Source organism: Cottoperca gobio, chromosome 5 (genome assembly GCF_900634415.1).
Source record: "Cottoperca gobio chromosome 5, fCotGob3.1, whole genome shotgun sequence".
Classification (NCBI taxonomy): domain Eukaryota; kingdom Metazoa; phylum Chordata; class Actinopteri; order Perciformes; family Bovichtidae; genus Cottoperca; species Cottoperca gobio.
Window position 1 is genome coordinate 18265113 of NC_041359.1, and position 12943 is coordinate 18278055.

The 12943-nt window shown below is 38.1% G+C and overlaps 2 protein-coding genes across 2 annotated transcripts in view; both read right to left on the reverse strand.

Annotated features, from left to right (window-relative positions):
• Positions 1 to 2379, reverse strand: part of arpc4 (actin related protein 2/3 complex, subunit 4) — a 3551-nt gene extending 1172 nt beyond the window's left edge. Inside the window, exons 1-3 of the mRNA XM_029431777.1 lie at positions 2259 to 2379; positions 502 to 620; positions 129 to 240 (exon numbers count right to left, since the gene is read on the reverse strand). Of these exons, the coding sequence (XP_029287637.1) occupies positions 129 to 240; positions 502 to 620; positions 2259 to 2261 (234 nt within the window). The 5' untranslated portion in view covers positions 2262 to 2379. The remainder of the gene's footprint in view (positions 1 to 128; positions 241 to 501; positions 621 to 2258) is intronic.
• Positions 2380 to 4735: 2356 nt separating this feature from the next.
• On the reverse strand, positions 4736 to 12658 carry LOC115008553 (ras-related protein rab7-like). The gene is made up of 6 exons (XM_029432231.1): positions 12277 to 12658; positions 8332 to 8394; positions 7941 to 8067; positions 7546 to 7764; positions 6283 to 6411; positions 4736 to 6140 (listed from the first exon to the last, which is right to left on the reverse strand). Exons 2-6 carry the CDS (start codon positions 8382 to 8384, stop codon positions 6045 to 6047), a joined length of 624 nt encoding a protein of 207 aa, XP_029288091.1. The 5' UTR covers positions 8385 to 8394; positions 12277 to 12658; the 3' UTR covers positions 4736 to 6044.
• Between the last annotated feature and the right edge of the window lie 285 nt (positions 12659 to 12943).

Here is a 12943-nt window from a genome sequence, read left to right on the forward strand (position 1 = left end):
TAAAGGAATAGTCAGGATTACAGATACAGCTCTGATCTTTACATCAATCATACTAATATTAATTAAAGCAACCATCTGTTTTGTATCAGGGTTTAAAAACACATAACCCACACAGCAGTCTGACTGACCTGCTTGACAGCGATGCTGACTCTGACAGAGTTGATGGAGCCCTCAATCAGAACTTTCTCCTTGTCGTTACGGCTGATGATCACAGGCTGGAGGAGCAACTCTTTGCTGCTCCTAAAAGTGGGAGAAAAATTATTGTTTGTGTCACACCATCAGTGCAAAGAGCACATTTTCTGCACAATACTTCCACTTTAAACTACATATTTCACAGTAACTTCTCATATTCTTATTTGTATATTTATGTTTCCCATTTCTTTTATAAATTGTTACAATAGTTTTTATTTTAAATATTTGCTTATTTTCTCTTATGTACCATTATACACAAAAACAAAGACTTCTCCAAATTCACACTCAAAGTTGCGGACACGGACTCACCGCACTTCCACCTCTGGCTTGTTGTGTCTCTCCACCACTTGCGAGGAGAAATTCTCCAGGCAGAGGGCGGCCTGCAGGGTCGCACGAACTGCATTGAGATATGGGCGCAAGGTTGCTGTCTGAGGGAGAAAAGCCCAAAAGAGAAGATCAGAATCATTCCTAAATAAGAATGTCCGAATCTACAGGCAGGTACAACAAAGACCGCCTTGTGATATTTCCTGTGGATCAATAAGTTTCACGTGCACACTCTTCCCTGGTTTCACATTACCTAATAACGATCTACAGTAATAAGGACAATCACTTTCTTGAGTGTCGACTTTCGGCGTTTTGTTGTGTCTTCACATGACACAACAAGCAATTCATCTTAACTCCATGGTGCCAGGAAATGACCTTACAAGTTGTAATGGCCTTATGAAGAGCCTTGTGAAACATTACAGAACTGAAATATGCAAAACATCAATTATTGCCATTATTTCACATAAACTGAACCTGCCTGTGCTTTTTCTAAAGAAATAAAATTCAATCAAAAATATTGCTTGGGAGTTCAGAAAGGCAGTGCATTTTTTTCAATATAAATCAAATGTTGAGAAGCTGAGGGAATTTGCAACTTGACCACAACATCATCCTGTGGACAGCAACAATAAAAGAGTGAACTAGTTCACCAGGCGTTGGCAGTGGTTGGAGGAAGTATTCAGAACTTTTATTTAAATAAAAGTACTAATACCACACTGTAAAAACACTCTGTTACAAATAAAAGTCATGTACCAAATGTTATTTAAATAAAAGCATGTAAGTATAACCAGGAAAATGTGGGCTACTTAAAGAATTTAAAGCAACAACAAAAAATGGAAAAACACTAAAATGATTTAAAACACATTTAAATAATTAAAAGGAAATGCAGCAAATTCTCACATTAGTGAAACTGGAACCATACTTTTCTTGGTTTCTAGTTTCTTAAACTATTAGCAGAATAGTTTAAGAAATAATTAATTTAGTGTCAATCAACTAATTGATTAATCATCTAATAGTTTCAGCTGTACTGTATATAATGTTGGGTAGCTTACTCCAATACAAAACGTGATATTTTAGATGCTTTGTACACAAGTAACTAAAGCTGTTAAATAATTGAAGATAAATAAAAAGTATAATATTTCCCTCTGAAATGTAATGGAGTAGAAGTACAACGTGGCATGAAAAGACAATACTCAAGTAAAGTACAAGTACCCTTTGTAGGCCTACAGTACAGTAACGTTATGTTACATGACGAATACTTAGTTACATTTAACCACTGGGTGTTGGTGTTAACACGCCAGGAAACACTGGAAGAATTATAAATCAATATAATCAAATGCTATTGTAACAATAAGAGGTTGACTTAAAGCTGAGGGACAACACACTGTACACCAGATGTGTCCATCAGTGCACGTTACTTAGCAACAAAGCAATAAAGCATTGCTACGGAGCGACAGACCTCACACGTCACAATAACAGTAGCGTTCTATCGCCGTCTGACGTCTCTTCATTATGACGAAGTAGGATTCTATTCTCTCGGAGTGTTTCCTTCTTCAGCTAACGTTAGCATGTTAGCTAACTACCTGCAGCTAGTCCAAATAAGACTAGAGGAAAATCGAGCTGCGCCTTTCTAAATAAATACAGTATTAGTTGAGGAGCGGTAACGACTTAACATCGACAGGGCCGGATATGTGTAACTGTTAAACGGTGTCGGTTTATCAGCATATATGTGTCATTTCTCTTACCATATTTCTCTGTATGATGAGAGGCGGCTAAAGGCGGAAGTAGCAACACTTGTCAGGGCTTTTCCGTGAACATAGCACCGGAACTCAACTCTGCCTCCGAGCTGCTTCTTGGTGTGTAAAGCAACCAATGAAGCACCGAGATTACAAAATTACGATATGCAGTAAATATTTATAAATCTACATTAAATGTGTTTCAGTAATAGCAAAGTATAATAAATAAAAAACGGATTAATTATTTTTTTTCTCACCACAAAATAAGAAGCTCAGTGACTGGTATTGTCTACCTCCTTATTACTTTAGTCAAATATTTATTAGGTTATTTTATTTTTCAGTTTGAGTTTCTATACTTATATATTCTTGACCATAGTCAAATTCTAATAAATATAAAAAATGTAATGATGTTGGGATGCTGTCATTTTCATTTAAAATATCAGAATGTACCAGAATTACTTTTCTTTTCTCAATTCTAAATATGCCACAAACGCAATTTCTGTTTGATTCTCAGAGCTACAGAAAGGTAGCCCAGTGCAGCCAGGCTTTTGTCCACTAGGGCTTGCAATATTGTTTGCCAATCCTGACTGTTTAGAAAGGCCTTTTAAATTCTAAAACAGCACTTAGCCCATAATGGAAGATCATCAAATATACAGGAAATATATTTGAACAAAAATTGTAGTTTTGTTAGTGGCTTGTCAGACTTTTCTATGTCGATAAAGTAGTTTCTAAAATGTCTACAGCCCTGACAATGGGCACACGTTTTAATTATATAGGATATATATATAGGGCAGGATTCAGTGAAGGAAAAAGCAGAGTGTCTGCATACTGGATGATATTAGTATAGAGCTACTGAACTGTATTAGTTTGATCAGGCATGGGAATGGAAGACATTTTCGATTAGTCATAGCTGGAAATATACAGTTGCAACATTATTGTTAGCCCATTTCCTGCTCCCTCTTGTTTTTGCAGAATAAACATGCCAACTCTGGCATTGTGCTGTGTGGATTAGAGACATGTTTTCAAAACTATTTTTTTAAATTATTTTTATGCTTCCTCTTTTTCTTCTTCCTACGAATGAAATAAAAAATATTTTGCACAAAGGTCTAGTGAAGTCCTATGCCAAACTTCCTTTAACTGGCTTTGTTGGCAATATATTCCTGACAGCAATCGTCTTAAGTTTAAAACAAAAAACTAAATATATATATATATATATATATATATATATATATATACACAAAATAATATGTTTTACTTGTATAGCGCTTTTCTAAAATCTCAAAGACGTGCTACAAACTTGTATCTTTCAACACATGTTTGCTCAACTGAGTAGAAAGGTAAATACGCTTTGAGCTGGCATGAATTATGAAGTCCATCCCTCTGAGTTTCTCAAAATCTTTAAAACTAATCAAACCTATCTCCTCCCATTGTTCTGCTCAAATGACACCAAACTTGCTCACTGAGTCTTCAGACTGTCCTCCACAAATGAACCAGCAGATCCAACTCAATTTTTGACACAAGTCTGACCAACCCTGGCGATTTCCTAAGTCATATTGTGAAGCCATCAAAGGTTTATCTTTTGGCAGGTAGCTCAACAAGATCATATCTTGCCCTTTGGATTGAAGGTTGTGAGTTCAAGATACAGGTGATGCATAATAAAAAATACTAATGCCAGCTCAGACATTGTGCTATGTGGATTACAGACACATGAGTTCAAAAGTATTTTTAATTCTCATTTGTCTTCCTTTCTTTTTTCATCTTCCTCATTCTTATTCAAAATGCCAGCAGCTTTAACGTTATCAATGCTTTTCCTGCTATGACAATCCAAAATGTCTGCTGTGAAAAAGGACTATAGGCCTTTGACACAGAAGATGTCGCACTGTATGAACAGAACATGATAATAAACTTAGATGATATTGTGTATTCTGGCTTACCGTCATAATTAACTTGTTAATGTTATTAGTAAAACCTTTGCATTTCCTACTATGACAAATCAAAATGCATCGAGTGCATGACCACGCTGACCTACTACATTTTGACATTGTTCTGTCCGATTGTACCTTTTATTTTCATTTTTTTTACATTGACATAAGGTGGACCTGCTGTGGCTGTGTTACATTATTATTTACTACTCACTGTAGAGTGAACTATTAGTTTATATTAGGTAGGATATATGGAACGGGTGAGCAAGCAGTGGACGTACAGGTGAAGATGCAGCCACACTAACAAGAGAGTCAGGGAGCTGTCAATCAAGCATCTGAGGCAAACACCGTCAGTCCTGAGGAGAGGCCTGGTCAGCTGAAACACCTGTGTGGGGGCATTTATCACGTTTTATGCTGCAGTTCCTCCAAGCAGAGCATCACACAAATTTCATGTTTCAAATACCAAGGAAAACAGTTATATCTTCCACTATGCATTTGGATGCATGAAGAAACTGTAAGAAATAACACAAACAAACAGAAATTGAGACACATAATGTTAGACCATTGATATATTCAAGAGTTTTATTATTTGACGTCCCAATTTTCTTTGACAACATCATTGGCATCGCAGAGATTTATTTTCTATAAGGAGAAGGAGTAATACCAGGGCAAAATGTTGGATCTTCTCTTTAAATGGAAAGAGAGAACATCCATTTCAGTTCAATCCATCAGGCATTTACCTTTTACCATCTATACACAGTAATGCACAATCTGTTAAAAATTTTAAGTACTTAGCCAACCTGAGCTACAAGCGGATAGAGAGTACAGCAATAACAAAGACGTGACAGAAGACAGGTGTATGCGGTGTTGGTGACACGATTGTAATTCAATAGCGTTGAAAGATGTCTGATGAAGGACATAACACATACAGCAGTAATAGTAGCAGTACAAGTAATGTTAAATAAAAGGCAAATATTAATATATCGAGGAATTACTCCATGTTTTACACTGTGACTGCGTTATCAGCTTTTACTAAATGTCTACTTAGGGAACCTTTCTTTTGCAGTGTGAGGCAGTTATAAACCCATTAATACACAACCTTGAAGGGAAAAGGCAGCACAATCACCAAAGTGTTGGACAGATTCTCAGGGGATATATTTGACAGGGAAAACAAGTGAGGAGGTATAATTTGAAGCTCACCAAAAGCCACGTGATAGCAGACGTTGTCCAAAATCAGTTATCCCTCTATACTATTTAAAGGCAAAAACATAAAAAGAAAGTGCAAAAAAACAAGTATGTGTTTCAGATTGGCTTAAGAAATAATATCAGCCAATTAAAATATATAATATAGAGTTCAACTCGATTAGTTTCTGACAGATAGGCATAGAAAGCAAAGAGAAAACAGAAAGAGAGAATAAGATACTTGGGATGCTGACATTAGCCAACATCATCTCACATTAGCGCTTCAGCCAGTCCATCTAGAGTTCCCAATTGCACTCTTTGAACATGGCACCATGTTGCCCCCTCGGTGTGAGAGTCAGGGGCCACAGTCAGAAAATTGAGTGGGCGGGACAGGAGATAACTCACTATCGAGTCAGGGACTGTGAGGTCAGAAGGGGTGTCATTATTCTCTTGTGTGATCATTGGGCACTGGATTTGTCAGCGAGTGTACGCTAGTGTAGTAATTTGTGAACTAAGTGAGGGGTGGTACATCCATGTGCAGCGTACTGCGTGAGGGGTCGTGTCGATGGAATGAACAGTGGCGTGAAGGAGGAAGACCAGAAGGGAAGTCCTTTCCCTGCCAGGTGCAGGTGATGTAACCGGCGACGGGGTGTTTCAGAAAGCCAAGAGAGAAGATGGTGCAAGTTGTCCCTTAGCAGCTGCAGCTTTCTGCTGAAGCTTTAGCTCTGTCATTCCTATCCAGTTTTATGGGCTCTGGGAATTCATTATATAACTCCACCTCTGTCTCCTGAAAGGCAGCAAAAGAGAGAAAATAGTCAGCACAGGAGAAAATCACACTGACAAAAGTAAACAAATTGTTGTATTGGGATAACAAATAACAAAGCATCTCCACTGTCTTTCACGTTTCATCTCAAGCAACTGTAACTCACTTGTTTGAGGGCGTTACGTGCAATTGTCTGGAATGCTTGTTCTACATTTATGGCTTCTTTGGCGCTGGTCTCAAAGTAGGGGATGTTGTTCTTACTCTGACACCAAGCCTGAGCCCTTTTGGTGGTTACCTGTTTTCAATTAGAGGAAGAGAGATTTGTCAACAGGGTGAGCTGGCATGTACAAGGATGGGCTCATGGTTTTCTCCAAAATGAAAGTGAAATGTTAAACTAAACGTTACGTCACATCGGTTTTTTTTGAGAAGATCATCATACTCCATAAAAGTCAACGCTGTGCAGAAAGATTTGTATGTATATACAAAGTATTTCAGGGTACATTATAAAGTGCCAATGTCCATGCTTGTGGACTCTCAAGACTGTGATACACAGGGCGTCTAGTGGCCCAGTGTTTCAGTATCACCTGACTGTATCTCTGCTGTCACTATTATATAAAAGCAAAATACCCCAAAGAAGAACGAGTTGCACAAGGGTGCTAATGCTTCTCTAACCTTTTGATCTCTTTCCCCACACTTTACGTGAACATTAACTTCAATGTGAAAAGCTGGAAGTCCAGCTGTCCAAAGAAGCTGGCAAGAACACATTTAAAATGTACCTTGCCGCAAGCACTGAGCCAAGTTCTTTGTTCTTTTGTTTGTTTGCATCTGATCGAATCAAACACTCATAATGTGCTATTATAGAGCCGAACTCAGAGAGTGAGAAACAAACACTGATCTTTATTAACCTGCATAACTATGAGCCTTGAACTTTATTAACAGAAATGACTTTGACTGAGTTTGAGGGATCTGACATTTGAATACAGCATGCGTCATAGAGCTGTATGAATAGTTTGAAGCTTCATTCAGAACGTTGACACCTCAATTCTAAAATCAACATTCGAATGCTGCACAGTCTATTGATTCTGTTTTAACTCGGTACATCTGCACAGTTGCAGATAAAGAATAAGCTACAACAATACTATTAGTATTATACTATTTGTAGAATTCCAGTTGTGACTGGATTGTGTCTCATGTGATCCAAACATTTCCAATAACTCCATTGTGTTGTAAAGTCCAAAAGTCAAAATGTATTGAAAAAAGATGTCATCGTTTACAAAATTCACAAATATTCTGATTCAATCCATTTGTTGGCTTCAGCCTTTCAAAAACAGCCTTTTCACTGCGGTAAAAAGAAAGAAACAAAACAACCCTAATGGGTGATATACTGTACATTTAGGTCATCATGGAGGAATTATCTCCCGAAACCAACCTGTCTGTTCTCCAAGTCAATCTTGTTGCCTAGCACCACAAAGGGGAAGTTCTCAGGATCTCGAGGGCTGGCCTGGATCAGGAACTCATCCCTCCAGCTGTCGAGTGTCTTGAAGGTGTTGGGTGCAGTCACATCAAATACCAGCACACAGCAGTCTGCTCCACGATAGAACGCAACACCCAATGACTGGAACCTCTCCTGGCCAGCTGTGTCCCAGATCTATAAGACCACAAGGAGACAAGGAGACATCAACAAGATTACAGAGGAAGATGAGAGAACTGCTACAAATACTAACAACCATAGATTGCAAAACCCCGATGCCATGTAAAATGGAGTTCAAAATAACAGTTTGTATTCTACAAGATGTAACTTTTCCAGCTGTAATTGTACTGTACCTGCATTGTAACGAGCCGGTCGTCCACCATCACCTCCTTGGTCAAGAAGTCTGCTCCTATTGTAGCTTTGTACTGGTTACTAAACTTCTTGTTCACATACTGGTTCATTAGGGAGGTCTTTCCAACACTGAGAGCAGAAGATAACAGACATTGTTGATGTTCAACCAAAATAAAAAGGTGGTGCAGGTTGACTGATAGCTTGTATTAGGGCAGTGCGATTATTCCAATTAACGTCTGCACATAAACAATAGAGCTGTTCTGCCTGGAGACAGCTTATGGCAGAGTAATAACTCCTGCCAGTAAGGAAGTAGAACAGACTTCACTGATAAGTTCATATCCTGAATTGTTGGTTTTGACATGTTGGAGAGAAAAATCCTGTGTTGTGACTCACCCAGAATCTCCCAGAATGATGACTTTCAAGAGCACTTTCTTCCTGGATGTCATTTTTCCACAGCTGCAAAAAGACAAAGACAACGTTTAGCATACAGCCAGTACTCAACGATATCTTTCTAACTTCTTCATTACATGTCACTAGTTTCCTATTTTTCAGGGACAATAAAAACAATACAAAAGGGTATCTCTGTTACTCATTCACTCATATATTTGACAGGCTCATTGGAAAACATTACATTCTTGAGTTTTATGCCCCTGAACCAATCAGGTTCGAAGACCATTCTTTCCCGTCATGTGCTTTCTAAGCTGTTGGATAAATCACGAGGAACACATAATTCTTTCTCTTTCGCTCTCTCACGCACACAACAGGAAGTTACCTCCTAGAGGACTGACTGCTCTGTACTACAAGTCCAAACCAAGACAACCTACGGCACGCGTGGATCTCATTGCACTCTCACACATTGTATCTGACAATATAGAATGATTATGTAAAACGACCATCCTTTACAACAGCATATACAACATGATTTAAGAGACACTGTCCATTTATGTAAAGCCTTACTATGCATGTCCTAATATGTACATCACATTGTATCACAAGTAACTGGGGAAAAAATATAAAAAATCTGAAGCTATAAAGTGAACACGCCATGTCATTTTTAATAACTTCAATTTGCAAGACTCAGGCACAACTTTTAGTTTTAGTGTGCAAATGTTGCAGAGATTCTGGTGTTCCCAAAAGGCAACAATAAAGTGCTTGTCCCCGTGATTTGAGTCAGTCAGACATACGTTTGTTGTCCCCTATTAAGCAATCAGTGTCATTTCTGAACACTCAAATGCGGTGGTGAGCAGTCGAGTGCATATTTTCCTCTGCATTTTGCCAAAATTAAGTAAGTAATATCTGAGATATTGGCCAACACATGAATGAGTGAGAAAAGTATGTATTCCCCTACCTTCAAAGATTTCCTCATGGCAGACAAATATATAATGACTTCACTGTTCCCCACCTGTGGAACAAGCTTCCTAAACATCTGAAGTCTGCTCATTTAAAATCAGGGATTAACTTTTCTTTGCTTGTTCTCCATTTTTGCTTTTATTGTCTTTTAAATGCAAATAGATTTTTTCTAAAAGTCTTGTGCGTTATGTAATTTCGTGTCCATGTAAGGAATTGCAATGGCTTGTGTCTGTATAGTGCTATATAAATAAACTTGCCTTAGAGGAAAATCATATTACAAAATGAACTGTGTGGCAGTAACATAAACCCCCCCAAAAAAGCTATGTTCAAGTCTTGAGGGGTTATCTGTAAACCTTACTCAAATAAACAGACTAAAATGAACCTTCATTTCATAAGAGGCTGGTTTTGCCTTTTTTCACATTTTGTGTTATCTATGCCAGGTACACAGTCCAGCACATTGCTACTGACGGGGAGAAAGACCATTGTAGGTGTGCATACTCCGTGAGAATGGCAGCGTCAGCAGCTGTCTGATGGGAATAATGTAACCTACAATACAATGTTTCCTCATAACACTGAAGATGATCTTAACTGACTAAGGCCAAATTAATATATGGGTATTAACAGTACACAGAAATGTAGTACACAGAAAAAAATGTAGACTAATGTATTGAATGTAATATTTGCAAAAATGTCTTTAAGGAACAATTCTGTCCCTGATTTGGTGGAATACAAATGATCCTTTCTTGGCATTGAAGCACGATAACCGGTTTAAACATGACCTCTCCCCATCAGCTGTTCCCGAAAGCAAACATGATCATGCCCAAAGCACAAAAGTCATCTTAAACATGCCAGTGTGCCAACTCAAACAGGTTTTTGGTTTGTTTTTTAACTTTGATTCAACCGATAGACTGAATCGCAAGCCCTTAAAATTAATAGAAATCGAAACTAAGCCGATAAGACACAAACACTTCAGTTCCCACCAGGAGCTGAAAAGTACACTTGCATTCCTTCTGAAAGGAACGAGCACAGCACTCCTGTGACTGCCACACTGTGAAGCAGCACTGTATGGTAGTGACTGATTCGCTGACAGAAGCATGAACAACAGCACATCACTTAAGTCTAGGCATGCTCAGACCAAAGTCACATGATTACATAAAAAACCCAACTCTGGTATTAACCTTTCACAAACAGCAGAGCGTTAGACATTGATTCCCGAGTACAGACTATCATCTCTGACAGGAAATCAGGTGGAAGCTTCTCACTGAAAACAGTCCAAGTTATTCTGTCTCAAGACTCAAAAAATACATTAATACACCAACATCGACTGGCAGATTCTACTGATACTATCACCCGATCCTTAAAAACGATCATTATGATATTTTATTTATTGTTCATGGTCAGTCTCCTATTTATATCTATTTAGATTACTTAAGAATCAAAAAGGATGTCTGGGCAAATATCTGTAAAAATTTGGCATCACCTATACCTCCAATAATTAGATATTTTTAAGAGAGGCAACTGCCCATTACTGCACAACAAGCTAATATTAGAATCCAACTGTTTATGGATTCATACTGAGAAGAGTGTGTTCATAACTGTCATGACATGTCCAGACATATTTACCCCCCCCCCCCCATCTTCCCGCGAATCTTCGGCACAAGTAGCTGGAATTCACCTCTGGTATGGATTATGCATGTACACCCACACAGACGCAAACAAACTCTGGACTAAATATAGATCGACGGCTTTAGATGTTTCTCAATGCTAAAACTCTTCTCCACACGTTATAGTGTTAGGCCATCTTTATGTTTCCTGGTTAGCTAGGTAATGTGCATCTTGGTCAAAATCAATCCTATTGATAGAATGAAAAAACAATAAACTAATAATTATATAGTGTGTGATTAAAACACCAAACTATAGCGTTAGAAAGTGCTATACAATATCATAAGGAGTAAAATTTTAAATAAAAGGCTTTTGAATCTAGACGTAAACACTATAAAACACTGAAGTACTCCAATACAGTGGAACAAACTGGAAGGTACACCGTGCAGCCTAACTATGCAACATGTTAACTGTCAGGTATTTTAACCATGACAAGCCGGCATGAACATACATTGTGTTTAACAACTATTTGAAACTATATTTTAAAAAATAAATGTATGCAGACTTGTTGGATATGAGTCAAATTAGAACAGATCCAAACTACCAGGCACTTTAGTACTTTAATTTTAATCCTTAAAAAGAAGCAGTAACATGTCTCAGTCTTCATACTCTGAACCTTGCGTTATAAATATGATTTTGAAAAAAATAGATGACAGTGTCGGACACCATTTGCACTTGAATATCAAAACAATAGAAGTAGATGTCACGTTACTGAGCTTTGTGGCACAGGTAAAAGGGCGTTGTAGATCATTAAAATAAATACATGTGATCAAACACATAAACTGAAGGACGTGTACCTGCGTGACCGGTGAGTCACAACCGAAACAAAAACAATTTAAAGAAGAAAAACATGATGCAAGTCCCGTCTGCATAGCAGCACCACAACAGACACATGACACTTCTCTCACAGCCTGTTGACCTGTAGAAACTCCATCAAGACATGTTTTCAAAACCCACCTCGACATGCGATTAATCAACCACACAGAAAGTGTTAGTTTTGAGGTAAACGGTTGAGTGTGCCCCGCACCCCATTTTTCTCGGTGTAGATGGAAATACAAATGTAAGAATTTAGATAAGTCAACAATTGACATATTTTTGACGACGCTTTGTTCGACAGGACGACCTCGTCTCCCCGGTTCTCCTCTCACGTTGAGTCGACCCAGAGGAGCCACAGGCAGGCCTTGTTTTTGTCAACCAGCTTCTCGAAAAACATTGCACCATCAGCTAACGCTGCAGCGTTGACGTTAATATGACGCTGGACGAATTGTTGAGTGAGCAAACATTATGCACATGAAGAGACAGTTGTCATCTCACGAATGTACTTACTTGTAACACACCGGAGAGGAGACTTCTTGACGGGAACCAACCAGGCTGCGAGCTAACTAGCTGTTATTGTTCAGGACCGTTAGCGGCTAACTAGGCGTTACGTTCGCTAGCTAACTCGCTGGCACTTAACTCGTTAGCTAGCGTTAATTTGGCGATACCTCGTTTCAAAGTCTTAGAAAAATGTGTTGCACTTTACGTGAACACTCACAAAAACCGTTTCGTAAATTGACGACGCAGGTTATCTGCTACTGGCGTGTAAATGTGGCACTTTGCTTAAAGGCTTGTCTCCCAGCGAGCTAACTATCTGCTTCTCTCTTCCCCTTTCACTTCCTTCTCCAAAACAACGCCTGCGTGCTGCGTCACACCTATGCGTCAGATGCAGCTGACTGATGATCCCAGCCCATTTACGACATCTCTTTATTTATCTTAAACTAAAACTATTGCATTACTTCTGCATAAATTAACAATGTAACAAATATATATATATATATATATATATATATATATATATATATATATATATATATATATATATATATATATATATATATATATATATATATAAAAAAGAAGTCAAGTTTATTTCTAGAGCACATATAAAAACACCCTCTTTTTGCAAACCTAACACCCCGAGTTTAAAACACAGGTCTGTTAAAATGTTTATGCC

What these genes read in the sequence shown, in the direction of transcription:
- LOC115008553 (XM_029432231.1), bottom strand. Translation starts at nt 8,384, where the DNA reads ATGACATCCAGGAAGAAAGTGCTCTTGAAAGTCATCATTCTGGGAGAT. An exon ending in ATCATTCTGGGAGATTCTGG is followed by an intron (nt 8,068 to 8,331) that starts GTGAGTCACAAC and finishes TTCTGCTCTCAG; the next exon opens with TGTTGGAAAGACCTCCCTAA. An exon ending in CACGTAACGCCCTCAAACAA is followed by an intron (nt 6,141 to 6,282) that starts GTGAGTTACAGT and finishes GCTGCCTTTCAG; the next exon opens with GAGACAGAGGTGGAGTTATA.